We start from the raw sequence: 27,869 nt of genomic DNA on the forward strand, positions 1-27,869 counted from the left end.
TCTCTCTCGACTGGCAATGCGAGTTGCCTTGGTAACTTGGTAACTCTCGAAGCCAGTTAGGAAACTCCCCAGAGGGACCTCAGTTTCAGGTACTAACAAATAAACACAGACACTTTTTCTGACAAATGTTCCTAAATGAACATTTCACATTTCTGGCTAAGAAAAAAAAGATTTCTAAGCTTGTCTCTGATACTGAATTTACAAATAAAAATAATACTTTATAATCTGAATAATTTAAAAGAGAAGAAGTTCAAGAATAACATTTTCAAAAAGTGTCATAAGCGCACACAGTCACATTCCTTTAAATAAACTGCTCTTCCTTAGAGGGTAGTAAACATAGTTAAAGGAGTAAAGAGGAGGGAAGGTCATTTGAAGAAGTCAGTGGGGCGGTGACGCTGTACATCATGGTGGGGTCGCTGGGAGTTGTAGTCTAGACCAGGGGGAGGCCTCGGCTCTACAGTGGAGGGGTTAGAACCAGAACCAGAGGGAGCATGTGGCAAGGGGCTGATGCCCAGCACGGGAGGGGGCAGGTGTGCAGACTTGGCAGACTGAGGACGGGCTGGCCGGGGTTCTCTAGGTGGAGTAGTAGGCCTCTGAAACACTGGTTCCTCAGTCTTGTCTCTCTGTGCCTGCAGACCGGCACAGTGGGGCACTTTGGCATCTGGCTGGGCCGGGGAGGATGAGATGAATTGACCCGATGTTGTGCTCTGGTTGTTGGGCTTGTGTAGGGCGTGTACTCTGCAGTCCTTCTCGTCATGGTACTGTCTGAGGCGGATGTGCCAGGCCAGGCTGCAGACTGCCGACACAGTCTTGAACTGGTGGATGACGTTACGGGGGATGAAGTAAATGTTGTCGTCACACAGCTGCACCCGCACGTAGTGGATACCCTCCCGCCTCAGCTGGTTCAGCTTGGCATCGTCTACCCACTGGACACACTGCAGAGAGAGACGAGGATTAGAGGAAGGCCCACCTGATCCATTCCCACACAGCAGCACTACGCCTGTCCTGTCACACCTGCCTGGTATCTTCAACACTGAATTGAATTCCAGAAAACTCCAGAGAAGATCATGCAGAATTGGTCATTCTCTGGGACCAGAATAAAGACTCTGCAAATTAAAGCTCTAAACTGACTCACTAAATGGCCTATTATGTCATCCACGCCAAGGCGTTCCCCCTCAAGTCTGATCCTGTTTATGACTAAGCCTATCAGACATCTGATCTGCTATGATCCCATATAGAGGAGGTTCATGCATCAGCCTAACAGATTCAAGGTTCAATAAGAGCTCAGTTCCTACCTGAGACACAGGGGGCTCGTACAGATCCAGCTGCAGCCTCTGGACCACATCGTTAAAGTCTTCTGCGTGGAAACACACCACATCTTTGGTTATCCTCGGACGCGCACTCCTGTAGATCAAAGACCGTTAGTTCACACCTACACAAATGTTGATACAAAGTGGAATCAAGGGTGAAGAGACAAATTAGTTGAACAAATAACAGGAATCCGTGATAACAACAGAAACTCTGGATGAAGCATCCCAAACTGGAATTATTTCACCATCATAGTCATACTGCATTGCTGCTGAGAGCCAAGCAGACCTGAATGAATACCAAACACTTCCCAAACACTCAACATTCCCCAAACTGCCCTACTTTCAGTAAAAACACACCCATCCCCAAACTGCCCTACTTTCAGTAAAAACCCACCCTTCCCCAAACTGCCCTACTTTCAGTAAAAACTCACCCTTCCCCAAACTGCCTTACTTTCAGTAAAAACCCACCCTTCCCCAAACTGCCCTACTTTCAGTAAAAACTCACCCTTCCCCAAACTGCCTTACTTTCAGTAAAAACCCACCCTTCCCCAAACTGCCCTACTTTCAGTAAAAACCCACCATTCCCCAAACTGCCCTACTTTCAGTAAAAACCCACCATTCCCCAAACTGCCCTACTTTCAGTAAAAACCCACCATTCCCCAAACTGCCCTACTTTCAGTAAAAACCCACCATTCCCCAAACTGCCCTACTTTCAGTAAAAACCCACCATTCCCCAAACTGCCCTACTTTCAGTAAAAACCCACCATTCCCCAAACTGCCCTACTTTCAGTAAAAACTCACCCTTCCCCAAACTGCCCTACTTTCAGTAAAAACCCACCATTCCCCAAACTGCCCTACTTTCAGTAAAAACCCACCCTTCCCCAAACTGCCCTACTTTCAGTAAAAACCCACCCTTCCCCAAACTGCCCTACTTTCAGTAAAAACCCACCCTTCCCCAAACTGCCCTACTTTCAGTAAAAACCCACCATTCCCCAAACTGCCTTACTTTCAGTAAAAACCCACCCTTCCCCAAACTGCCCTACTTTCAGTAAAAACCCACCGTTCCCCAAACTGCCCTACTTTCAGTAAAAACCCACCCTTCCCCAAACTGCCCTACTTTCAGTAAAAACCCACCATTCCCCAAACTGCCCTACTTTCAGTAAAAACCCACCCTTCCCCAAACTGCCATACTTTCAGTAAAAACCCACCCTTCCCCAAACTGCCTTATTTTCAGTAAAAACCCACCCTTCCCCAAACTGCCCTACTTTCAGTAAAAACCCACCCTTCCCCAAACTGCCTTACTTTCAGTAAAAACCCACCCTTCCCCAAACTGCCCTACTTTCAGTAAAAACCCACCCTTCCCCAAACTGCCCTACTTTCAGTAAAAACCCACCCTTCCCCAAACTGCCCTACTTTCAGTAAAAACCCACCATTCCCCAAACTGCCCTACTTTCAGTAAAAACCCACCCTTCCCCAAACTGCCCTACTTTCAGTAAAAACCCACCCTTCCCCAAACTGCCCTACTTTCAGTAAAAACCCACCCTTCCCCAAACTGCCTTACTTTCAGTAAAAACCCACCCTTCCCCAAACTGCCCTACTTTCAGTAAAAACCCACCATTCCCCAAACTGCCCTACTTTCAGTAAAAACCCACCCTTCCCCAAACTGCCCTACTTTCAGTAAAAACCCACCATTCCCCAAACTGCCCTACTTTCAGTAAAAACCCACCCTTCCCCAAACTGCCCTACTTTCAGTAAAAACCCACCATTCCCCAAACTGCCTTACTTTCAGTAAAAACCCACCATTCCCCAAACTGCCTTACTTTCAGTAAAAACCCACCCTTCCCCAAACTGCCCTACTTTCAGTAAAAACCCACCCTTCCCCAAACTGCCTTACTTTCAGTAAAAACCCACCCTTCCCCAAACTGCCCTACTTTCAGTAAAAACCCACCCTTCCCCAAACTGCCCTACTTTCAGTAAAAACCCACCCTTCCCCAAACTGCCCTACTTTCAGTAAAAACCCACCATTCCCCAAACTGCCCTACTTTCAGTAAAAACCCACCATTCCCCAAACTGCCCTACTTTCAGTAAAAACCCACCCTTCCCCAAACTGCCCTACTTTCAGTAAAAACCCACCCTTCCCCAAACTGCCTTACTTTCAGTAAAAACCCACCCTTCCCCAAACTGCCCTACTTTCAGTAAAAACCCACCCTTCCCCAAACTGCCCTACTTTCAGTAAAAACCCACCCTTCCCCAAACTGCCCTACTTTCAGTAAAAACCCACCCTTCCCCAAACTGCCCTACTTTCAGTAAAAACCCACCCTTCCCCAAACTGCCTTACTTTCAGTAAAAACCCACCCTTCCCCAAACTGCCCTACTTTCAGTAAAAACCCACCCTTCCCCAAACTGCCCTACTTTCAGTAAAAACCCACCCTTCCCCAAACTGCCCTACTTTCAGTAAAAACCCACCATTCCCCAAACTGCCCTACTTTCAGTAAAAACCCACCATTCCCCAAACTGCCCTACTTTCAGTAAAAACCCACCCTTCCCCAAACTGCCCTACTTTCAGTAAAAACCCACCCTTCCCCAAACTGCCTTACTTTCAGTAAAAACCCACCCTTCCCCAAACTGCCCTACTTTCAGTAAAAACCCACCCTTCCCCAAACTGCCCTACTTTCAGTAAAAACCCACCCTTCCCCAAACTGCCCTACTTTCAGTAAAAACCCACCCTTCCCCAAACTGCCCTACTTTCAGTAAAAACCCACCATTCCCCAAACTCCCCTACTTTCAGTAAAAACCCACCCTTCCCCAAACTCCCCTACTTTCAGTAAAAACCCACCCTTCCCCAAACTGCCCTACTTTCAGTAAAAACCCACCATTCCCCAAACTCCCCTACTTTCAGTAAAAACCCACCCTTCCCCAAACTCCCCTACTTTCAGTAAAAACCCACCATTCCCCAAACTGCACAGCCTTCAGCACGCCCACTGCTGCCGTACTCTGCCAGTCGAAGCTCTGGCCCACGTGGTCAGCATGAGCCCTGGTTCGGTCCTCAAACAGCACCTCTCTGGGCTCACTGGCCCTGGGCAGGTAGTGAAGGTTCTTTATCTCATTCATGGACCTATAGAGGAAAGGGAGAGTCAACCACCAGCAGAGAAGAGGAAGAGAGAAGGAGTGGGAAAGAGATGGGAGGGAGGAGACAGTGAGGACATAGAGGAGGAATGGGAAAGAGATGGGAGGGAGACAGTGATGACAGAGAGGAGGAATGGGAAAGAGATGGGAGGGAGACAGTGAGGACAGAGAGGAGGAATGGGAAAGAGATGGGAGGGAGACAGTGAGGACAGAGAGGAGGAATGGGAAAGAGATGGGAGGAAGGAGACGGTGAGCACAGAGAGGAGGAATGGGAAAGAGATGGGAGGGAGGAGACAGTGAGCACAGAGGAGGAGTGGGAAAGAGATGGGAGGGAGGAGACAGTGAGGACAGAGAGGAGGAATGGGAAAGATATGGGAGGGAGGGAGACAGTGAGGACAGAGGAGGAATGGGAAAGAGATGGGAGGGAGGGAGACAGTGAGGACAGAGGAGGAATGGGAAAGAGATGGGAGACAGGGAGGACAGAGGAGGAATGGGAAAGAGATGGGAGGGAGGAGACAGTGAGGACAGAGGAGGAATAGGAAAGAGATGGGAGGGAGACAGTGAGGACAGAGAGGAGGAATGGGAAAGAGATGGGAGGGAGGAGACAGTGAGGACAGAGAAGAGGAATGGGAAAGAGATGGGAGGGAGACAGTGAGGACAGAGGAGGAATGGGAAAGAGATGGGAGGGAGGGAGACAGTGAGGACAGAGGAGGAATGGGAAAGAGATGGGAGGGAGGGAGACAGTGAGGACAGAGGGGGAATAGGAAAGAGATGGGAGGGAGACATTGAGGACAGAGAGGAGGAGTGGGAAAGAGATGGGAGGGAGACAGTGAGGACAGAGGAGGAGTGGGAAAGAGATGGGAGGGAGACAGTGAGGACAGAGGAGGAATGGGAAAGAGATGGGAGGGAGGGAGACAGTGAGGACAGAGGAGGAATGGGAAAGAGATGGGAGGGAGGGAGACAGTAAGGACAGAGGAGGAGTGGGAAAGAGATGGGAGGGAGGGAGACAGTGAGGACAGAGGAGGAATGGGAAAGAGATGGGAGGGAGGGAGACAGTGAGGACAGAGGAGGAGTGGGAAAGAGATGGGAGGGAGGGAGACATTGAGGACAGAGAAGAGGAATGGGAAAGAGATGGGAGGGAGGAGACAGTGAGGACAGAGAAGAGGAATGGGAAAGAGATGGGAGGGAGACAGTGAGGACAGAGAGGAGGAATGGGAAAGAGATGGGAGGGAGGAGACAGTGAGGACAGAGAAGAGGAATGGGAAAGAGATGGGAGGGAGACAGTGAGGACAGAGAGGAGGAATGGGAAAGAGATGGGAGGGAGACAGTGAGGACAGAGAGGAGGAATGGGAAAGAGATGGGAGGAAGGGAGACAGTGAGGACAGAGGAGGAATGGGAAAGAGATGGGAGGGAGACAGTGAGGACAGAGGAGGAATGGGAAAGAGATGGGAGGGAGGGAGACAGTGAGGACAGAGGAGGAATGGGAAAGAGATGGGAGGGAGGAGACAGTGAGCACAGAGGAGGAGTGGGAAAGAGATGGGAGGGAGGAGACAGTGAGGACAGAGAGGAGGAATGGGAAAGATATGGGAGGGAGGGAGACAGTGAGGACAGAGGAGGAATGGGAAAGAGATGGGAGGGAGGGAGACAGTGAGGACAGAGGAGGAATGGGAAAGAGATGGGAGACAGGGAGGACAGAGGAGGAATGGGAAAGAGATGGGAGGGAGGAGACAGTGAGGACAGAGGAGGAATAGGAAAGAGATGGGAGGGAGACAGTGAGGACAGAGAGGAGGAATGGGAAAGAGATGGGAGGGAGGAGACAGTGAGGACAGAGAAGAGGAATGGGAAAGAGATGGGAGGGAGACAGTGAGGACTGAGGAGGAATGGGAAAGAGATGGGAGGGAGGGAGACAGTGAGGACAGAGGAGGAATGGGAAAGAGATGGGAGGGAGGGAGACAGTGAGGACAGAGGGGGAATAGGAAAGAGATGGGAGGGAGACATTGAGGACAGAGAGGAGGAGTGGGAAAGAGATGGGAGGGAGACAGTGAGGACAGAGGAGGAGTGGGAAAGAGATGGGAGGGAGACAGTGAGGACAGAGGAGGAATGGGAAAGAGATGGGAGGGAGGGAGACAGTGAGGACAGAGGAGGAATGGGAAAGAGATGGGAGGGAGGGAGACAGTGAGGACAGAGGAGGAGTGGGAAAGAGATGGGAGGGAGGGAGACAGTGAGGACAGAGGAGGAATGGGAAAGAGATGGGAGGGAGGGAGACAGTGAGGACAGAGGAGGAGTGGGAAAGAGATGGGAGGGAGGGAGACATTGAGGACAGAGAAGAGGAATGGGAAAGAGATGGGAGGGAGGAGACAGTGAGGACAGAGAAGAGGAATGGGAAAGAGATGGGAGGGAGACAGTGAGGACAGAGAGGAGGAATGGGAAAGAGATGGGAGGGAGGAGACAGTGAGGACAGAGAAGAGGAATGGGAAAGAGATGGGAGGGAGACAGTGAGGACAGAGAGGAGGAATGGGAAAGAGATGGGAGGGAGACAGTGAGGACAGAGAGGAGGAATGGGAAAGAGATGGGAGGAAGGGAGACAGTGAGGACAGAGGAGGAATGGGAAAGAGATGGGAGGGAGACAGTGAGGACAGAGGAGGAATGGGAAAGAGATGGGAGGGAGACAGTGAGGACAGAGGAGGAATGGGAAAGAGATGGGAGGGAGACAGTGAGGACAGAGAGGAGGAATGGGAAAGAGATGGGAGAGAGACAGTGAGGACAGAGAGGATGAATGGGAAAGATATGGGAGGGAGACAGTGAGGACAGAGGAGGAGTGGGAAAGAGATGGGACGGAGGGAGACAGTGACGACAGAGGAGGAATGGGAAAGAGATGGGAGGGAGGGAGACAGTGAGGACAGAGGAGGAATGGGAAAGAGATGGGAGGGAGGGAGACAGTGAGGACAGAGGAGGAGTGGGAAAGAGATGGGGGGGGGGAGACAGTGAGGACAGAGGAGGAATGGGAAAGAGATGGGAGGGAGGGAGACAGTGAGGACAGAGGAGGAGTGGGAAAGAGATGGGAGGGAGGGAGACATAGAGGAAAGAGATGGGAGGGAGGAGACAGTGAGGACAGAGAAGAGGAATGGGAAAGAGATGGGAGGGAGGAGACAGTGAGGACAGAGAAGAGGAATGGGAAAGAGATGGGAGGGAGACAGTGAGGACAGAGAGGAGGAATGGGAAAGAGATGGGAGGGAGGAGACAGTGAGAACAGAGAAGAGGAATGGGAAAGAGATGGGAGGGAGACAGTGAGGACAGAGAGGAGGAATGGGAAAGAGATGGGAGGGAGACAGTGAGGACAGAGAGGAGGAATGGGAAAGAGATGGGATGGAGGGAGACAGTGAGGACAGAGGAGGAATGGGAAAGAGATGGGAGGAAGGGAGACAGTGAGGACAGAGAGGAGGAATGGGAAAGAGATGGGAGAGAGACAGTGAGGACAGAGAGGATGAATGGGAAAGAGATGGGAGGGAGACAGTGAGGACAGAGGAGGAGTGGGAAAGAGATGGGAGGGAGGGAGACAGTGACGACAGAGGTGGAATGGGAAAGATATGAGAGGGAGGGAGACAGTGAGGAGAGAGGATGAATGGGAAAGAGATGGGAGGGAGACAGTGAGGACAGAGAGGAGGAATGGGAAAGAGATGGGAGGGAGACAGTGAGGACAGAGAGGAGGAATGGGAAAGAGATGGGAGGGAGACAGTGAGCACAGAGAGGAGTGATAAATAGATGGGAGGGAGACAGTGAGGACAGAGGAGGAATGGGAAAGAGATGGGAGGGAGGGAGACAGTGAGGACAGAGGAGGAGTGGGAAAGAGATGGGAGGGAGGGAGACAGTGAGGACAGAGGAGGAATGGGAAAGAGATGGGAGGGAGGGAGACAGTGAGGACAGAGGAGGAATGGGAAAGAGATGGGAGGGAGGGAGACAGTGAGGACAGAGAGGAGGAATTGGAAAGAGATGGGAGGGAGGAGACAGTGAGGACAGAGAAGAGGAATGGGAAAGAGATGGGAGGAAGACAGTGAGGACAGAGAGGAGGAATGGGAAAGAGATGGGAGGGAGGAGACAGTGAGGACAGAGAAGAGGAATGGGAAAGAGATGGGAGGGAGACAGTGAGGACAGAGGAGGAATGGGAAAGAGATGGGAGGGAGGGAGACAGTGAGGACAGAGGAGGAGTGGGAAAGAGATGGGAGGAATGGGAAAGAGATGGGAGGGAGGGAGACAGTGAGGACAGAGGAGGAATAGGAAAGAGATGGGAGGGAGACAGTGAGGACAGAGAGGAGGAATGGGAAAGAGATGGGAGGGAGGAGACAGTGAGGACAGAGAAGAGGAATGGGAAAGAGATGGGAGGGAGACAGTGAGGACAGAGGAGGAATGGGAAAGAGATGGGAGGGAGGGAGACAGTGAGGACAGAGGAGGAATGGGAAAGAGATGGGAGGGAGGGAGACAGTGAGGACAGAGGGGGAATAGGAAAGAGATGGGAGGGAGACATTGAGGACAGAGAGGAGGAGTGGGAAAGAGATGGGAGGGAGACAGTGAGGACAGAGGAGGAGTGGGAAAGAGATGGGAGGGAGACAGTGAGGACAGAGGAGGAATGGGAAAGAGATGGGAGGGAGGGAGACAGTGAGGACAGAGGAGGAATGGGAAAGAGATGGGAGGGAGGGAGACAGTGAGGACAGAGGAGGAGTGGGAAAGAGATGGGAGGGAGGGAGACAGTGAGGACAGAGGAGGAATGGGAAAGAGATGGGAGGGAGGGAGACAGTGAGGACAGAGGAGGAGTGGGAAAGAGATGGGAGGGAGGGAGACATTGAGGACAGAGAAGAGGAATGGGAAAGAGATGGGAGGGAGGAGACAGTGAGGACAGAGAAGAGGAATGGGAAAGAGATGGGAGGGAGACAGTGAGGACAGAGAGGAGGAATGGGAAAGAGATGGGAGGGAGGAGACAGTGAGGACAGAGAAGAGGAATGGGAAAGAGATGGGAGGGAGACAGTGAGGACAGAGAGGAGGAATGGGAAAGAGATGGGAGGGAGACAGTGAGGACAGAGAGGAGGAATGGGAAAGAGATGGGAGGAAGGGAGACAGTGAGGACAGAGGAGGAATGGGAAAGAGATGGGAGGGAGACAGTGAGGACAGAGGAGGAATGGGAAAGAGATGGGAGGGAGACAGTGAGGACAGAGGAGGAATGGGAAAGAGATGGGAGGGAGACAGTGAGGACAGAGAGGAGGAATGGGAAAGAGATGGGAGAGAGACAGTGAGGACAGAGAGGATGAATGGGAAAGATATGGGAGGGAGACAGTGAGGACAGAGGAGGAGTGGGAAAGAGATGGGACGGAGGGAGACAGTGACGACAGAGGAGGAATGGGAAAGAGATGGGAGGGAGGGAGACAGTGAGGACAGAGGAGGAATGGGAAAGAGATGGGAGGGAGGGAGACAGTGAGGACAGAGGAGGAGTGGGAAAGAGATGGGGGGGGGAGACAGTGAGGACAGAGGAGGAATGGGAAAGAGATGGGAGGGAGGGAGACAGTGAGGACAGAGGAGGAGTGGGAAAGAGATGGGAGGGAGGGAGACATAGAGGAAAGAGATGGGAGGGAGGAGACAGTGAGGACAGAGAAGAGGAATGGGAAAGAGATGGGAGGGAGGAGACAGTGAGGACAGAGAAGAGGAATGGGAAAGAGATGGGAGGGAGACAGTGAGGACAGAGAGGAGGAATGGGAAAGAGATGGGAGGGAGGAGACAGTGAGAACAGAGAAGAGGAATGGGAAAGAGATGGGAGGGAGACAGTGAGGACAGAGAGGAGGAATGGGAAAGAGATGGGAGGGAGACAGTGAGGACAGAGAGGAGGAATGGGAAAGAGATGGGATGGAGGGAGACAGTGAGGACAGAGGAGGAATGGGAAAGAGATGGGAGGAAGGGAGACAGTGAGGACAGAGAGGAGGAATGGGAAAGAGATGGGAGAGAGACAGTGAGGACAGAGAGGATGAATGGGAAAGAGATGGGAGGGAGACAGTGAGGACAGAGGAGGAGTGGGAAAGAGATGGGAGGGAGGGAGACAGTGACGACAGAGGTGGAATGGGAAAGATATGAGAGGGAGGGAGACAGTGAGGAGAGAGGATGAATGGGAAAGAGATGGGAGGGAGACAGTGAGGACAGAGAGGAGGAATGGGAAAGAGATGGGAGGGAGACAGAGAGGAGGAATGGGAAAGAGATGGGAGGGAGACAGTGAGCACAGAGAGGAGTGATAAATAGATGGGAGGGAGACAGTGAGGACAGAGGAGGAATGGGAAAGAGATGGGAGGGAGGGAGACAGTGAGGACAGAGGAGGAGTGGGAAAGAGATGGGAGGGAGGGAGACAGTGAGGACAGAGGAGGAATGGGAAAGAGATGGGAGGGAGGGAGACAGTGAGGACAGAGGAGGAATGGGAAAGAGATGGGAGGGAGGGAGACAGTGAGGACAGAGAGGAGGAATTGGAAAGAGATGGGAGGGAGGAGACAGTGAGGACAGAGAAGAGGAATGGGAAAGAGATGGGAGGAAGACAGTGAGGACAGAGAGGAGGAATGGGAAAGAGATGGGAGGGAGGAGACAGTGAGGACAGAGAAGAGGAATGGGAAAGAGATGGGAGGGAGACAGTGAGGACAGAGGAGGAATGGGAAAGAGATGGGAGGGAGGGAGACAGTGAGGACAGAGGAGGAGTGGGAAAGAGATGGGAGGAATGGGAAAGAGATGGGAGGGAGGGAGACAGTGAGGACAGAGGAGGAATGGGAAAGAGATGGGAGGGAGGAGACAGTGGGGACAGAGAAGAGGAGTGGGAAAGAGATGGGAGGGAGACAGTGAGGACAGAGGAGGAGTGGGAAAGAGATGGGAGGGAGACAGTGAGGACAGAGGAGGAATGGGAAAGAGATGGGAGGGAGACAGTGAGGACAGAGAGGAGGAATGGGAAAGAGATGGCAGGGAGGAGACAGTAAGGACAGAGGAGGAATGGGAAAGATATGGGAGGGAGGGAGACAGTGAGGACAGAGGAGGAGTGGGAAAGAGATGGGAGGGAGACAGTGAGGACAGAGGAGGAATGGGAAAGAGATGGGAGGGTAGGAGACAGTGAGGACAGAGGAGGAGTGGGAAAGAGATGGGAGGGAGGGAGACAGTGAGGACAGAGGAGGAGTGGGAAAGAGATTGGAGGGAGACAGTGAGGACAGAGGAGGAATGGGAAAGAGATGGGAGGGTAGGAGACAGTGAGGACAGAGGAGAAGTGGGAAAGAGATGGGAGGGAGGGAGACAGTGAGGACAGAGGAGGAATGGGAAAGAGATGGGATGGAGGAGACAGTGAAGACAGAGGAGGAATGGGAAAGAGATGGGAGGGAGACAGTGAGGACAGCGGTGAGGAATGGGAAAGCGATGGGAGGGAGACAGTGAGGACAGAGGTGAGGAATGGGAAAGAGATGGGAGGGAGACAGTGAGGACAGAGAGGAGGAATGGGAAAGAGATGGGAGATAGACAGTGAGCACAGAGAGGAGGAATGGGAAAGCGATGGGAGGGAAGAGACAGTGAGGACAGAGGAGGAATGGGAAAGATATGGGAGGGAGGGAGACAGTGAGGACAGAGGAGGAGTGGGAAAGAGATGGGAGGGAGACAGTGAGGACAGAGGAGGAATGGGAAAGAGATGGGAGGGAGGGAGACAGTGAGGACAGAGGAGGAGTGGGAAAGGGGATGGAGGGAGACAGTGAGGACAGAGGAGGAGTGGAAAGAGATGGAGGAAGACAGTGAGGACAGAGGAGGAGTGGAAAGAGATGGAGGGAGACAGTGAGGACAGAGGAGTGGAAAGAGATGGAGGGAGACAGTGAGGACAGAGGAGGAATGGGAAAGAGATGGGAGGGAGACAGTGAGGACAGAGGAGGAATGGGAAAGAGATGGACGGAGACAGTGAGGAAAGAGGAGGAGTGGGAAAGAGATGGAGGGAGACAGTGAGGACAGAGGAGGAATGGGAAAGAGATGGAGGGAGACAGTGACGACAGAGGAGGAGTGGGAAAGAGATGGGAGGGAGGGAGACAGTGAGGACAGAGGAGGAATGGGAAAGAGATTGGAGGGAGACAGTGAGGACAGAGGAGGAATGGGAAAGAGATGGGAGGGAGACAGTGAGGACAGAGGAGGAATGGGAAAGAGATGGGAGGGAGGAGACAGTGAAGACAGAGGAGGAATGGGAAAGAGATGGGAGGGAGACAGTGAGGACAGAGGGGAGGAATGGGAAAGAGATGGGAGGGAGATAGTGAGCACAGAGAGGAGGAGTGGGAAAGAGATGGGAGGGAGACAGTGAGGACAGAGGAGGAATGGGAAAGAGACGGGAGGGAGGAGACAGTGAGGACAGAGGAGGAATGGGAAAGAGACGGGAGGGAGACAGTGAGGACAGAGGAGGAGTGGGAAAGATATGGGAGGGAGACAGTGAGGACAGAGGAGGAGTGGGAAAGGGGATGGAGGGAGACAGTGAGGACAGAGGAGGAGTGGAAAGAGATGGAGGGAGACAGTGAGGACAGAGGAGGAGTGGAAAGAGTTGGAGGGAGACAGTGAGGACAGAGGAGTGGAAAGAGATGGAGGGAGACAGTGAGGACAGAGGAGGAGTGTGAAAGAGATGGAGGGAGACAGTGAGGACAGAGGAGGAGTGGGAAAGAGATGGAGGGAGACTAAGGACAGAGAGGAGTGGGAAAGGAAAGGAGGAATGGGTAGCGAAGAGAGGGAGTTGAGCTACACTGTCATAAACTAATAAATGATACTCCTATCAGGAGGCGTATTATGCGTTAGGTCACATATAGTAATACTATGTTATTACTATATTAATTACTGTGTTACTATGATAAAAGTCCTGGGATGTTTCGCCTACCTGCGTCGTTTGAAGGGTGACTTGGGCATGTCAGCGGTTGGCACCATCTGCTCACCCGGCCGGACCCACATGATGGGCCCATCATCACTCTGGGAACGACAGTCCAGCTTCAGGCTGGAGAGACTGCCCCAAGGTAGGGTCATCTGGACAGACAGCGTTTCAGTGACAATCATGCTCTGCATATACAATGATTAATTCCCAAAAATTTGAAGGCCTACATTGAGACAGAAATGATCAGCAATAACTAAATTTGTCTGACTTCAGTCAGTTTACCATAGCTATAGGCCTACACATAAACCAACCATAGCTATAGGCCTACACATAAGCAACCATAGCTATAGGCCTACACATAAAGCAACCATAGCTATAGGCCTACACATAAAGCAACCATAGCTATAGGCCTACACATAAAGCAACCATAGCTATAGGCCTACACATAAAGCAACCATTGCTATAGGCCTGCACATAAAGCAACCATAGCTATAGGCCTACACATAAAGCAACCATAGCTATAGGCCTACACATAAACAACCATAGCTATAGGCCTACACATAAACCAACCATAGCTATAGGCCTACACATAAACCAACCATAGCTATAGGGCTACACATAAACCAACCATAGCTATAGGGCTACACATAAACCAACCATAGCTATAGGCTTACACATAAACCAACCATAGCTATAGGCCTACACATAAACCAACTATAGCTATAGGCCTACACATAAACCAACCATAGCTATAGGCCTACACATAAAGCAACCATAGCTATAGGCCTACACATAAACCAACCATAGCTATAGGCCTACACATAAACCAACCATAGGTATAGGCCTACACATAACCAACCATAGCTATAGGCCTACACATAAACCAACCATAGCTATAGGCCTACACATAAACCAACCATAGCTATAGGCCTACACATAAGCAACCATAGCTATAGGCCTACACATAAAGCAACCATAGCTATAGGCCTACACATAAAGCAACCATAGCTATAGGCCTACACATAAAGCAACCATAGCTATAGGCCTACACATAAAGCAACCATAGCTATAGGCCTACACATAAAGCAACCATAGCTATAGGCCTACACATAAAGCAACCATAGCTATAGGCCTACACATAAAGCAACCATAGCTATAGGCCTACACATAAAGCAACCATAGCTATAGGCCTACACATAAAGCAACCATAGCTATAGGCCTACACATAAAGCAACCATAGCTATAGGCCTACACATAAAGCAACCATAGCTATAGGCCTACACATAAACCAACCATAGCTATAGGCCTACACATAACCAACCATAGCTATAGGCCTACACATAAACCATAAACCTACATTTCAGTTGTAAAACTATGGCCAGGAGGCTAGTAAGAATAAATAGAAAGAAGGTTGTTTTATATTAATCATTTGATAAATTCCAAGCACCAACATCCATTCTCTCATCCTCTGACCTTCAGAAAGGGGGACTCCTCCAGCATGTCCAAGAACTCTGGTAAGTAGTCCCCCACCTCCTCCGCCATGGCTCCCACCAGACTGATCTGCCTCATGGGACCGGCCCGGTATGTCCCCGAGCAGTAGGTCCGCCCGACCTACAAGACAGGGAGAGAGGTCAGAGGTCAGACCAGACTGATCTGTCTCATGGGACCGGTCCAGTACGGCCCCGAGCAGTAGGTCCACCCCACCTACAGGACAGGGAGAGAGGTCAGAGGTCAGACCAGACTGATCCGTTTCATGGGGCCAGCCTGGTCCGACCCACCTACAGTCAGCACACAGGTGGAGAGGTAATGTTGATTTAGCTCAATCTGAAATTAATGCAATGCCAATGTGCACTGGCTTCAGGCTTTAATATATCATTATGATATTGGACTAAAACTGACCCAGGTGGATGGTTTGGTGCGCATGGAGCTGTCCAAGGCTTTCCAACATTTAGCTAGCCCTAGTTAGTTAGTTAGTTAGTGCAACATAATCAAGCAGTGCCTTGCATTAATTTTCCTCCCCTCAAACCATTAGTAGCACTTGGATATTGCAGTGGAAATGCTGCATTAAACTAATTGGCTAATTGTCTTTCTAAACTGCACAGAGCACTGTATAAACTGTGTGTGTGGTAGTGTCAGCCCTATGAGAATCCATTGGTCTGGTCAAACACAACCGTAAAACGTCATGGAACAAGTCTAGAGCCACTCTATTAGGTAGGGAGCAGAGCAACAGGGAGAACTTGTCAGGAGTTCAGCTATAGACTTAACATTGGTGTACTTTGGAATGAAATAACTATTGGATGGCTTACAGACTTGCTGTTGAGCTCATTCATAACTTTGTCTAAGATAAGTACTGGTGGGTACACAGCTATAACCCAAACAAAGCTTTATCACCTGATTCACAGTCAATCACATGATCAGGCTGGTTGAGGTCTTGACGATGGGATGGAACAAACCCTGCACAGCCTGTAACTCTCCAGGACCAGGGTTGGTCTGCCAGCATATTTATGTGACGGGGGAAACATTGATACAGTTACATATCGGGATATTATTGACATTATGGCCCTATTATTTTGGTGCTAGTCGGCTGTACTTGCACCAAAACTCCAGATTTTTCCCTCATAGCTTGTTCTTCATCTTCTTTTGATATATGGAAACAATTTATTTTCAGCACTTTTATATCCATGACTGATCAAAACTAATTTCTCATGGCTCTCTTGTCCTTCTGAAGCAGAAATACAGTGCATTTGGAAAGTATTCAGACCCCTTCACCTTTAAGTTACAGCCTTATTCTAAAATGGATTCAATAAATTTTTTCTTCATTAATCTAAACACAACACCCCATAATGTCAAGGCGAAAACTGCTTTTAAAAAACATTTTTGCAAATGTATTAAAAATAAAAAACAAGATGTTTCTACGACTTGACTGGAGTCCACCTGTGGTAAATTCAATTGATTGGACATGATTTGGAAAGGCACACATCTGTCTATATAAGGTCCCACAGTTGACAGTGCATGTCAGAGCAAAAACCAAGCCATGAGGTCGAAAGAATTGTCCTTAGAGCTCCGAGACAGGATTGTGTCGAGGCACAGATCGGGGGAAGGATACCAAAGCAATTCTGCAGCATTGAAGGTCCCCAAGAACACAGGGAAGAAGTTTGGAACCACCAAGACTCTTACTAGAGCTGGCCACCGGCCAATCTGAGCAATCGGTGGAGAAGGGCCTTGTTCAGGAAGGTGACCAAGAACCCGATTGGAGCTCTGTCAGAGCTCTAGAGTTCCTCTGTGGAGATGGGAGAATCTTCCAGAAGGACAACAATCTCTGCAGCACTCCACCAATCAGGCCTTTATGGTAGAGTGGCCAGACGGAAGCCACTCCTAAGTAAAAGGCACATGACAGCCCACTTTGAGTTTGCAAAAGTCACCTAAAGGACTCTCAGACCATGAGAAACAAGACTGAACTCTTTATCCTGGACGCAAAGCATCACGTCTGGAGGAAACCAGACACTGCTCATCACCTGACCAATACCATCCCTATAGTGAAGCATGGTGATGGCAGCATCAAGTTGTGGGAATGTTTTTCAGCGGCAGGGACTGGAAGACTAGTCAGCAGTGAGAAAAAGATGAAAGGAGCAAAGTAAAGAGAGGTCCACGATGAAAAGATGCTCCAGAGCACTCAGGACCTCAGACTTGTTGGAAGGTTCACCTTCCAAAAGGACAACGACCCTAAGCACACTGAGACCAGAAAAAATATGCTCTTCATCAAACCTGACAGAGCTTGAGAGGATCTGCAGAGAAGAATGAGAGAAACTCCCCAAATACAGGTGTGCCAAGCTTGTAGCACCATACCCAAGATGACTCAAAACTGTAATCACTGCCAAAGCTGCTTCATCAAAGTACTGAGTAAAGGGTCTGAATACTTATGTAAATTGTGATATATATATATATATATATATATATATATATATATATATATATGTATGTATTTCTTTTAAATATAACTTTGCAAAGAAATCTAAAAACGTTTATTATTGTGTGTAGACTGATGAGAAAAAAAAACAAATTAATTGTAGAATAAGGCTGCAATGAAACAAAATGTGGAAAAAGTGAAGGGGTCTGAATACTTTCTGAATGCACTGTATGGTGAGCAATATGTTAGGAACATCAAATCGCAATACAATCGCAGTAGCAATTTGCAAAACACATAGAATCGTGAGAATCGCAATACAAATAGTATCAGCACCTACTGTAAGTATCCACTGGCGTAACGCCGTTTCTCTAGACCACAGAATATACAACTGTCCTGTAAAGGCTACCTGAACCTGCATGACATGAGCCGTCCTCACAATCACTCCCAGCTTGGACAGGAAGTTGTGTGTAAAACCAGTCTATTTATGCCAAACAATACAGTTCGTCCAACCTCAAAACACTAGCTTATTAAATAGCCAAACATTAAGGAAAAAAGTAGTCAGTTTGAGAATAAATTCAGCCACTATTTATTGTTGAATAGCCTATACAAATGGGCTGCAATATTCAAGGTAAATTAAATTAAATCCAACTTGAGAGACTCCCCTGAAGTCCTCTTTTTTTTGTCTAAATGTTTTCACCACGGCCTGTAGGTTCTGGTTGCGGGTCCGACTGTTTTCTATGTTGAGTATTCTGCATTATATGTCCATTGAGGTGCACACAATTAAAATGTAGTCTTGAATGATGCATGCCAAGATATACCAGAGATAAGGGACTCTGATATACCAGAGATAAGAGACAACTCAAATGCCGGTTCACCTGTAAAGGACTAAGGTCCATTCAATGCTGGCCTGACCAATCGGAATCCATGCTTCAAGATGATCATGCGGACTGGGATATGTTCCGGGTTGTCTCTGAGAATCACCGTGACTGAATTCATAACGAAGTACATCCAGCGCATTCAGAAAGTACTCAGACCCGTGACTTTTTCCACATTTTGTTAAGTTAGAGCCTTATTCTAAAATTGATTAAATAGTTTCCCCCCACCCTCAATCTACAAACAATACCTCATAATTACAAAGCAAACAGAGATTTTTGGTTATTTTTGCAAATGTATAAAAAATAACTGAAATATATTTACATAAGTATTCAGACCCTTAACTCAGTACTTTGTTGAAGCACCTTTGACAGCAATTACAGCTTCGAGTCTTCTTGGGTATGACGCTACAAGCTCAGCACACCTGTATTTGGGGAGTTTCTCCCATTCTTCACTGCAGAACCTCACAAGCTCTGTCAGGTTGGATGGGGAGCGTCACTGCACAGCTTTTTTCAGGTCTCTCCAGATATGTTCGATCTGGTTCAAGTCCGGGCTCTGGCTGGGCCACTCAAGGACATTCGGAGACTTGTCCCGAAGCCAATCCTGCGTTGTCTTGGCTATGTGCTTAGGGTCATTGTCCTGTTGGAAGGTGAACCTTCGCCCCAATCTGAGGTCCTGAGTGCACTGGAGCAGGTTTTCTTCAAGGATCTCTGGACTTTTCTCCGTTCATCTTTCCCTCAAACCTGACTAGTCTCCCAGTCCCTGCCGCTGAAAAACATCCCCACAGCATGATGCTGCTACCACCATGCTTCACTTTAGGGATGGTGCCAGGTTTCTTCCAGACGTGACATTTGGCATTCAGGCAAAAGAGTTCAATCTTGGTTTCGTCAGAACAGATAATCTTGTTTTCATGGTCAGAGTCCTTTAGGTGCTTTTTAGCAAACTCCAAGCTGGCTGTCATGAGCCTTTTACTGGAGTGGCTTCCGTCTGGCCACTCTACCATAAAGGCCTGATTGGTGGAGTGCTGCAGAGATGGTTGTCCTTGTGGAAGGTTTTCCTATCTCAACAGAGGAACTCTGTAGCTCTGTAAGTGTGACCATCAGGTTTCTTGGTCACCTCCCTGACCAAGGCCCTTCTCCCCTGATTGCTCAGTTTGGCCAACTCTAGGAAGTGTCTTGGTGGTTCCAAACTTCTTCCATTTAAAAATGACGGAGGTCACTGTGATTTTGGGGACCTTCAATGCTGCAGAAATGTTTTGGTACCCTTCCCCCGATCTGTGCCTTGACACAATCCTGTCTCGGAGCTCTACGGACAATTCCTTCGACCTCATGGCTTGGTTTTTGCTCTGACAACTGTGGGACCGTATATAGACAGGTGTGTGCCTTTCCAATCAATTGAATTTACCACAGGTGGACTCCAATCAAGTTGTAGTAACATCTCAGGGTGGATCAATGGAAACAGGATGCACCTGAGCCCAATTACGAGTCTCATAGCAAAGAGTTTGAATACTTACAGTTGAAGTCGGATGTTTACATACGCCTTAGCCAAATACATTTAAACTCAGTTTTTCACAATTCCTGACATTTAATCCTAGTAAAAATTCCCCGTCTTCGGTCAGTTAGGATCACCACTTTATTTTAAGAATGTGAAATGTCAGAATAATAGTAGAGAGAATGATTTATTTCAGCTTTTATTTCATTCACCACATGCCCAGTGGGTCAGAAGTTTACATACACTCAATTAGTATTTGGTAGTGTTGCCTTTAAATTGTTTAACTTGGGTCAAACATTTCGGGTAGCCTTCCACAAGCTTCCCACAATAAATCAAATCAAATTTTATTTGTCACATACACATGGTTAGCAGATGTTAATGCGAGTGTAGCGAAATGCTTGTGCTTCTAGTTCCGACAATGCAGTAATAACAAGTAATCTAACTAACAATTCCAAAACTACTGTCTTGTACACAGTGTAAGGGGATAAAGAATATGTACATAAGGATATATGAATGAGTGATGGTACAGAGCAGCATAGGCAAGATACAGTAGATGGTATCGAGTACAGTATGTACAAATGAGATGAGTATGTAAACAAAGTGGCATAGTTTAAAGTGGCTAGTGATACATGTATTACATAAGGATACAGTCGATGATATAGAGTACAGTATATACGTATGCATATGAGATGAATAATGTAGGGTAAGTAACATTATATAAGGTAGCATTGTTTAAAGTGGCTAGTGATATATTTACATCATTTCCCATCAATTCCCATTATTAAAGTGGCTGGAGTTGAGTCAGTGTCAGTGTGTTGGCAGCAGCCACTCAGTGTTAGTGGTGGCTGTTTAACAGTCTGATGGCCTTGAGATAGAAGCTGTTTTTCAGTCTCTCGGTCCCAGCTTTGATGCACCTGTACTGACCTCGCCTTCTGGATGATAGCGGGGTGAACAGGCAGTGGCTCGGGTGGTTGATGTCCTTGATGATCTTTATGGCCTTCCTGTGACATCGGGTGGTGTAGGTGTCCTGGAGGGCAGGTAGTTTGCCCCCGGTGATGCGTTGTGCAGACCTCACCACCCTCTGGAGAGCCTTACGGTTGAGGGCGGTGCAGTTGCCATACCAGGCGGTGATACAGCCCGACAGGATGCTCTCGATTGTGCATCTGTAGAAGTTTGTGAGTGCTTTTGGTGACAAGCCAAATTTCTTCAGCCTCCTGAGGTTGAAGAGGCGCTGCTGCGCCTTCTTCACGATGCTGTCTGTGTGAGTGGACCAATTCAGTTTGTCTGTGATGTGTATGCCGAGGAACTTAAAACTTGCTACCCTCTCCACTACTGTTCCATCGATGTGGATAGGGGGGTGTTCCCTCTGCTGTTTCCTGAAGTCCACAATCATCTCCTTAGTTTTGTTGACGTTGAGTGTGAGGTTATTTTCCTGACACCACACTCCGATGGCCCTCACCTCCTCCCTGTAGGCCGTCTCGTCGTTGTTGGTAATCAAGCCTACCACTGTTGTGTCGTCCGCAAACTTGATGATTGAGTTGGAGGCGTGCGTGGCCACGCAGTCGTGGGTGAACAGGGAGTACAGGAGAGGGCTCAGAACGCACCCTTGTGGGGCCCCAGTGTTGAGGATCAGCGGGGAGGAGATGTTGTTGCCTACCCTCACCACCTGGGGGCGGCCCGTCAGGAAGTCCAGTACCCAGTTGCACAGGGCGGGGTCGAGACCCAGGGTCTCGAGCTTGATGACGAGCTTGGAGGGTACTATGGTGTTGAATGCCGAGCTGTAGTCGATGAACAGCATTCTCACATAGGTATTCCTCTTGTCCAGATGGGTTAGGGCAGTGTGCAGTGTGGTTGAGATTGCATCGTCTGTGGACCTATTTGGGCGGTAAGCAAATTGGAGTGGGTCTAGGGTGTCAGGTAGGGTGGAGGTGATATGGTCCTTGACTAGACTCTCAAAGCACTTCATGATGATGGATGTGAGTGCTACGGGGCGGTAGTCGTTTAGCTCAGTTACCTTAGCTTTCTTGGGAACAGGAACAATGGTGGCCCTCTTGAAGCATGTGGGAACAGCAGACTGGTATAGGGATTGATTGAATATGTCCGTAAACACACCGGCCAGCTGGTCTGCGCATGCTCTGAGGGCGCGGCTGGGGATGCCGTCTGGGCCTGCAGCCTTGCGAGGGTTAACACGTTTAAATGTCTTACTCACCTCGGCTGCAGTGAAGGAGAGACCGCATGTTTTCGTAGCAGGCCGTGTCAGTGGCACTGTATTGTCCTCAAAGCGGGCAAAAAAGTCATTTAGTCTGCCTGGGAGCAAGACATCCTGGTCCGTGACTGGGCTGGATTTCTTCCTGTAGTCCGTGATTGACTGTAGACCCTGCCACATGCCTCTTGTGTCTGAGCCGTTGAATTGAGATTCTACTTTGTCTCTGTACTGGCGCTTAGCTTGTTTGATAGCCTTGCGGAGGGAATAGCTGCACTGTTTGTATTCGGTCATGTTACCAGACACCTTGCCCTGATTAAAAGCAGTGGTTCGCGCTTTCAGTTTCACACGAATGCTGCCATCAATCCACGGTTTCTGGTTAGGGAATGATTTAATCGTTGCTATGGGAACGACATCTTCAACGCACGTTCTAATGAACTCGCACACCGAATCAGCGTATTCGTCAATGTTATCTGACGCAATACGAAACATCTCCCAGTCCACGTGATGGAAGCAGTCTTGGGGTGTGGAGTCAGCTTGGTCGGACCAGCGTTGGACAGACCTCAGCGTGGGAGCTTCTTGTTTTAGTTTCTGTCTGTAGGCAGGGATCAACAAAATGGAGTCGTGGTCAGCTTTTCCGAAAGGGGGGCGGGGCAGGGCCTTATATGCGTCGTGGCAGAGCTGGTGTAAATGAGTCAGGTTTGTAGGCCTCCTTGCTCGTAAACGCTTTTTCAGTTCTGCCCCAAAATGTTCTATGGGATTGAGGTCCGGGCTTTGTGATGGCCACTCCAATACCTTGACTGTTGTCCTTAAGACTTTTTGCCACAACTTTGAAAGTATGCTTGGGGTCATTGTCCATTTGGAAGACCCATTTGCGACCAAGCTTTAACTTCCTGACTGATGTCTTGAGATGTTGCTTCAATATATCCACATAATTTCCCCCCCCCCCATGATGCCATCTATTTTGTGAAGTGCACCAGTCCCTCCTGCAGCATAGCACCCCCATAACATGATGCTGCCGCCCCTGTGCTTCACAATTGGGATGGTGTTCTTCGGCTTGCAAGCCTCCCCCTTTTTCCACCAAACATAACAATGGTCATTATGGCCAAACAGTTCTATTTTTGTTTCATTAGACCAGAGTACAAAGTATGATCTTTGTCCCCATGTGCAGTTGCAAACCGTAATCTGGCTTTTTTATGGTGGTTTTGGAGCAGTGGCTTCTTCCTTGCTGAGTGGCCTTTCAGGTTATGTCGATATAGGACTTGTTTTATTGTGGATATAGATACTTTTGTACCTGTTTCCTCCAGCATCTTCACAAGGTCCTTTGCTGTTGTTCTGGGATTGATTTGCACTTTTCGCACCAAAGTACGTTCATCTCTAGGAGACAGAACGCATCTCCTTCCTGAGAGGTATGACGGCTGCGTGGTCCCATGGTGTTTATACTTGCGTACTATTGTTTGTACAGATAAACATGGTACCTTCAGGCATTTGGAAATTGCTCCCAAGGATGAACCAGACTTGTGGAGGTCTACAATTTATTTTCTGAGGTCTTGGCTGATTTCTTTCAATTTTCCCATGATGTCAAGCAAAGAGGCAATGAGCTTGAAGGTAGGCCTTGAAATACATCCACAGGTACACCTCCAATTGACTCAAATAATGTCAATTAACCTATCAGAAGCTTCTAAAGCCATGACATCATTTTCTGGAATTTTCCAATCTGTTTAAAAGGCACAGCCAACTTAGTGTATGTAAACTTCTGACCCACTGGAATTGTGATAAAGTGAATTATAAGTGAAATAATCTGTCTGTAAACAATTGTTGGAAAAATTACTTATGTCATGCACAAAGTAGATGTCCTAACCGACATGCAAAAATGATAGTTTGTTAACAAGAAATGTGTGGAGTGGTTGAAAAACGAGTTTTAATGACTCCTACCTAAGTGTATGTAACCTTCCGACTTCAACTGAATGTAAATAAGGTATCGGTTTCTTAATTGTAGTAAATTAGCAAACATTTCTTAAAACCTGTTTTTGCTTTCTCATTATGGAGTAGTGTGTAGACTGATGAGGATTAAATTATAATTGTTTTAATCAATTTTAGAATAAGGCTGTAACTTAACAAAATGTGGAAAAGGTCAATGGGTCTGAATACTTTCCAAATGCACTGTATGGGATGTTGTTCCCACTGTTACCATAAAAACATACCCACACCAAAAACCGTGGATAGATGGCAGCATTCGCACAAAACTGAAAGCACAAATTTATTTAACCTTTATTTAACCTGGCAAGTGAATTAAGAAAAAAAAACTTTTTTACAATGACTGCCGACGCCGGCCAAACCCGGACAATGCTGGGCCAATTGTGCGCTGCCCTATGGGACTCCCAATCATGGCCGGTTGTGATACAGCCTGGATTCAAATCAGGGTGTCTATAGTGACACCTCAAGCACTGGGACCGCTGCGCGACTCGGGAGCCCATTCTGCAGAATATTTAGTATACCAACATACTGTCCATGATGTTTATACATCCCATCCCATATATACATATACACACACACATACACACACACACACACACACACACACTAGACTAACATTGCTCGTCCTAATATTTATATATTTCTTAATTCCATTCATTTACTTTTAGATTTGTGCGTCTTGTTGTGTATTGTTAGATATTACTGCACTGTTGGAGCTAGGAACACAAGCTTTTCACTACACCCGCAATAACATCTGTTAAATATGTGCATGTGACCAATAAAATTTGATTTGAACGGGGCCTCCCTGTAGGCGCAGTGGTTAAGGGCGCTGTACTGCAGCGCCAGCTGTGGCACCAGAGACTCTGGGTTCGCGCCCAGGCTCTGTTGTAACCGGCCATGACCGGGAGGTCCGTGGGGCGACGCACAATTGGCCTAGCGTCGTCCGGGTTAGGGAGGGTTTGGCCGGTAGGGATATCCTTGTCTCATCGCGCACCAGCGACTCCTGTGGCGGGCCGGGCGCAGTGCACGCTAAGGTTGCCAGGTGCACGGTGTTTCCTCCGACACATTGGTGCGGCTGGCTTCCGGGTTGGATGCGCGCTGTGTTAAAAAGCAGTGCGGCTTGGTTGGGTTGTGTATCGTGGGACGCATGACTTTCACCCTTCGTCTCTCCCGAGCCCGTACGGGAGTTGTAGAGATGAGACAAGATAGTAGCTACTAACAATTGGATACCACGAAATTGGGGAGATAAAGGGATAAAATTAAAAAAAAAATATATATATATATATATATGTATATATATTTTTTTTTGTTGTTGATTTGAACGAAATCACAAACAGGTATTTTTGTTCCAAGCCCTCAAGAATTGTTGTCAGCTAAAGACGATCATCTATTTGCATCTGTCAATGTATTTGCTCTCCAGTATCCAGACGACCTGTCCTCAGCTCATATTTTTCCGTAACATGTTGAGGCCGGCAATTAAGGAAAATGAGAGGCTCAATTAAAGATGCTACAGAACTGCTGTATTTGAAGCACAACTCCCTTCTGCCCAGTTTCCCTGGGGTTTCCCAGTTTCCCTGAGGTTTCCCAGTTTCCCCGAGGTTGCTACGGCAATCGAGCTGTTTTTACCATCCCTGTAACTGTCGCTTCCACGGAGAGATTGTTTTCTAAACTAAAACTCATAAAGAACTACCAAAGAAGCATCAAGCTCTCGGTCTGATATGAGCATTTGAGCATTTGAGTAAGCTCCACTCATTGCACTGGCGCCGTTGCAGCCTTGACCACAGACGGTATTTGTTCACGGATATCCCCTCATACTTTCAATCAGTTTCTTTTTTAGTCACTGTCCTGAAGCCCAAGAAACAAACACTTTGCTTCCTAAAACATATATATATTAAAAAGATTTACAAATTACTTTTTAGAGGGTTACTGTCAAAATGATTTATTCTATGTTTTAAAATAGACATCGATGACAGGTGCATGGGCCCTCAGAGATTATGTGGCCCCAGAGCTCATGGGGCCCCCACCTTGTGGGGGTGTATGTTATTCCATGGGTAAGTATTGTGATAATATTGTATTGTGAGGTCCCTGGCAATTCCCAGTCTTAATATTACATGTAACACAGGCAACTGGCTAACACAGGCAACATCAGAAGGACAGTGACAGGCCAGTTCCATAATGTTGTATTGCTGCTATACCTGAGAGTGGAAGTTAGCGATAGTAGTGGTCTCTATATCCTTCTTCCCCAGGATCTCCATCTTGACCGGCGTGGAGGGGAAGTTGAAGGCAAAGTAGTCCAGGAAGTCAGGTAGGAAGGCAGCAGCCCTGTGCACCACAGTCAGGGCGTAGCGGGCTGCCCCTCTGGGGCTCTCAGCGAAGGCCAGCTCTAGGAACTCCTGGGCGAAGTGCTCCATCTCTCCCGGCCGTAGAGAGGACAGCTCATCAGCGTAGGCGTGCAGGACCGACGCCCCGCCGTTGGCCTGGCGCTCCTCATGGATGAAGCGTCCGTAGACGGAGCCTGTCTGCAGAGACGAGCTGCGGATGAAGTGGTCTTGGGGGGACAGGAAGGGGAGGTGGTTGTTGTTGGCGCCTGTACCAGGCTGGCAGAGTTTCCCCTCCTTCACGGGGCCAAGGCGGGCAGAAGGACTGTGGTCAGTCAGACCGCCATACACGGTCTGGACCTCCTTGTTGTACGTGCGGATCGTCTTACCACGCTCATCCTCACGGTGCATCCGCTTCTTTTTCTTCTTCCTCAACAGGTACTCCTCCAGCGACTGAGTCTTGCTGTTCTCATCATGATGGGACTCTGGAGACAGGAAGACAATAGCTCATTACCATGCACATAATTTGTCAATACCCATATTGCAATTGGTTCACTTCTTTATTTTACCAGGCAAGTTGACTGAACACATTCTCAGTTACAGCAACGACCTGGAGAGCCGATTGGAAGCTGGGGATGATTAGGTGCCAGGTGGCCATGATGGTAACAGGGTTGACAACTAGGAGTATTGCAAAACTAACAATTGTTGGCTACATAGTTTCTTCTCTGCAACAAAAGTAGGCCTAACTACAGTGGGTGTGCCATAGAGTCTGAGAAGGCAGGCAATTGAAAAATAAATACATTTGTATAAAAATATATATATAAATGTACACATATATATATAAATACAAATAAAGTTCATGGAACTTGCATGTGCATCATCTGGCTGATTATTTTGCGTATGTAAACAAACATAGGTTTGTCTGACTTAATTGTAACTTTGCATAAGATTCAAGCATTAAGAGTGGTAAAATACTAATATAATGGAATAGAATGAAGAATAACCTACCTTTCTTTTTCTTATATAGGACTACTCCATGTTTTACGTTAGCCTCTGTGTTTTCCTTCTTAGGTTTGAGTTTGAGCTCTTTCTCCCTGTGCTTTTCCTTGCTCTCCTGTATTTTGTCCTTGGGTTCGGCTACTTTGAGGGATGTGAAATTGAACAGTCCAGGCGGCAGAACCGGGGGAAGTGCTTTCTTCCTGTCCAACTTGACTGCTGCGCGTACCACCTTCCGCGCAGGCAGAGTAGGCTGCAGGTGCGAGTCCTTCTTTGCACCGTTGGTGTTGTGGTGCTGATGCTGCTGCTGCTGGTGTCGTTGTAGGGTAGGTTTTTCGTGGTTGTGGTTGGCCATTCTGCTGCTGTTGAACATGTTGTGGGTCATGGTGGTGCCGATGATGATGGAGCTTTACTTTCTTTGTCTCCTCGGATGAACGCTGCCGTTTATCCGCGGACGGTGGCAGTTCCCTCTTCTTCTTTTCTTTGGCAAATTTCTCAAGACCGTCCCTTACCTTATTTTCTACTTTAATACGGACCAAGTCGACCTGCGCAGCCAAGCACGTACATTTAAAGGGCTAGAAATTCATACTGCGCAACTCGATGGGAGTTTGTAGTTCTTTTAAGCGCTCAGTGATATTGTATTTGTAGTTTTTCATCCGTTCGGGTCTATGGGCAGCTCATGCGCACTCTCAGTATTGTAGTTAGTTGCATGGCTGTCTGGGAGTTGAAGTTCGTGTTTTAGAGAAACTCACTTTTACAGCTGACGTAATGGCAATCTGAG

The 27,869-nt window shown here is 48.4% G+C and overlaps 1 protein-coding gene across 1 annotated transcript; it reads right to left on the bottom strand.

Moving 5' to 3' along the window:
• LOC110531230 (lysine-specific demethylase 9-like) lies at positions 1-27,667 on the bottom strand. The gene is made up of 7 exons (XM_036988578.1): positions 27,101-27,667; positions 25,970-26,577; positions 14,797-14,934; positions 13,333-13,475; positions 4,258-4,425; positions 1,296-1,404; positions 1-935 (listed from the first exon to the last, which is right to left on the bottom strand). Exons 1-7 carry the CDS (start codon positions 27,471-27,473, stop codon positions 366-368), a joined length of 2,109 nt encoding a protein of 702 aa, XP_036844473.1. The 5' UTR covers positions 27,474-27,667; the 3' UTR covers positions 1-365.
• Positions 27,668-27,869: the final 202 nt, after the last annotated feature.

This window comes from Oncorhynchus mykiss, chromosome 9, assembly GCF_013265735.2.
Source record: "Oncorhynchus mykiss isolate Arlee chromosome 9, USDA_OmykA_1.1, whole genome shotgun sequence".
In the NCBI taxonomy this organism is placed as follows: Eukaryota; Metazoa; Chordata; class Actinopteri; order Salmoniformes; family Salmonidae; genus Oncorhynchus; species Oncorhynchus mykiss.

Excerpts from the sequence above, each read along its gene's own strand:
- LOC110531230 (XM_036988578.1), bottom strand. The coding sequence starts at position 27,473 with ATGACCCACAACATGTTCAACAGCAGCAGAATGGCCAACCACAACCAC. Across the intron at positions 13,476-14,796 it reads AGGAGTCCCCCTTTCTGAAG|ATGACCCTACCTTGGGGCAG; the intron begins GTCAGAGGATGA and ends CTGTCTGTCCAG. Across the intron at positions 1,405-4,257 it reads GCTGTGCAGTTTGGGGAATG|GAGTGCGCGTCCGAGGATAA; the intron begins GTGGGTTTTTAC and ends TTTGATCTACAG.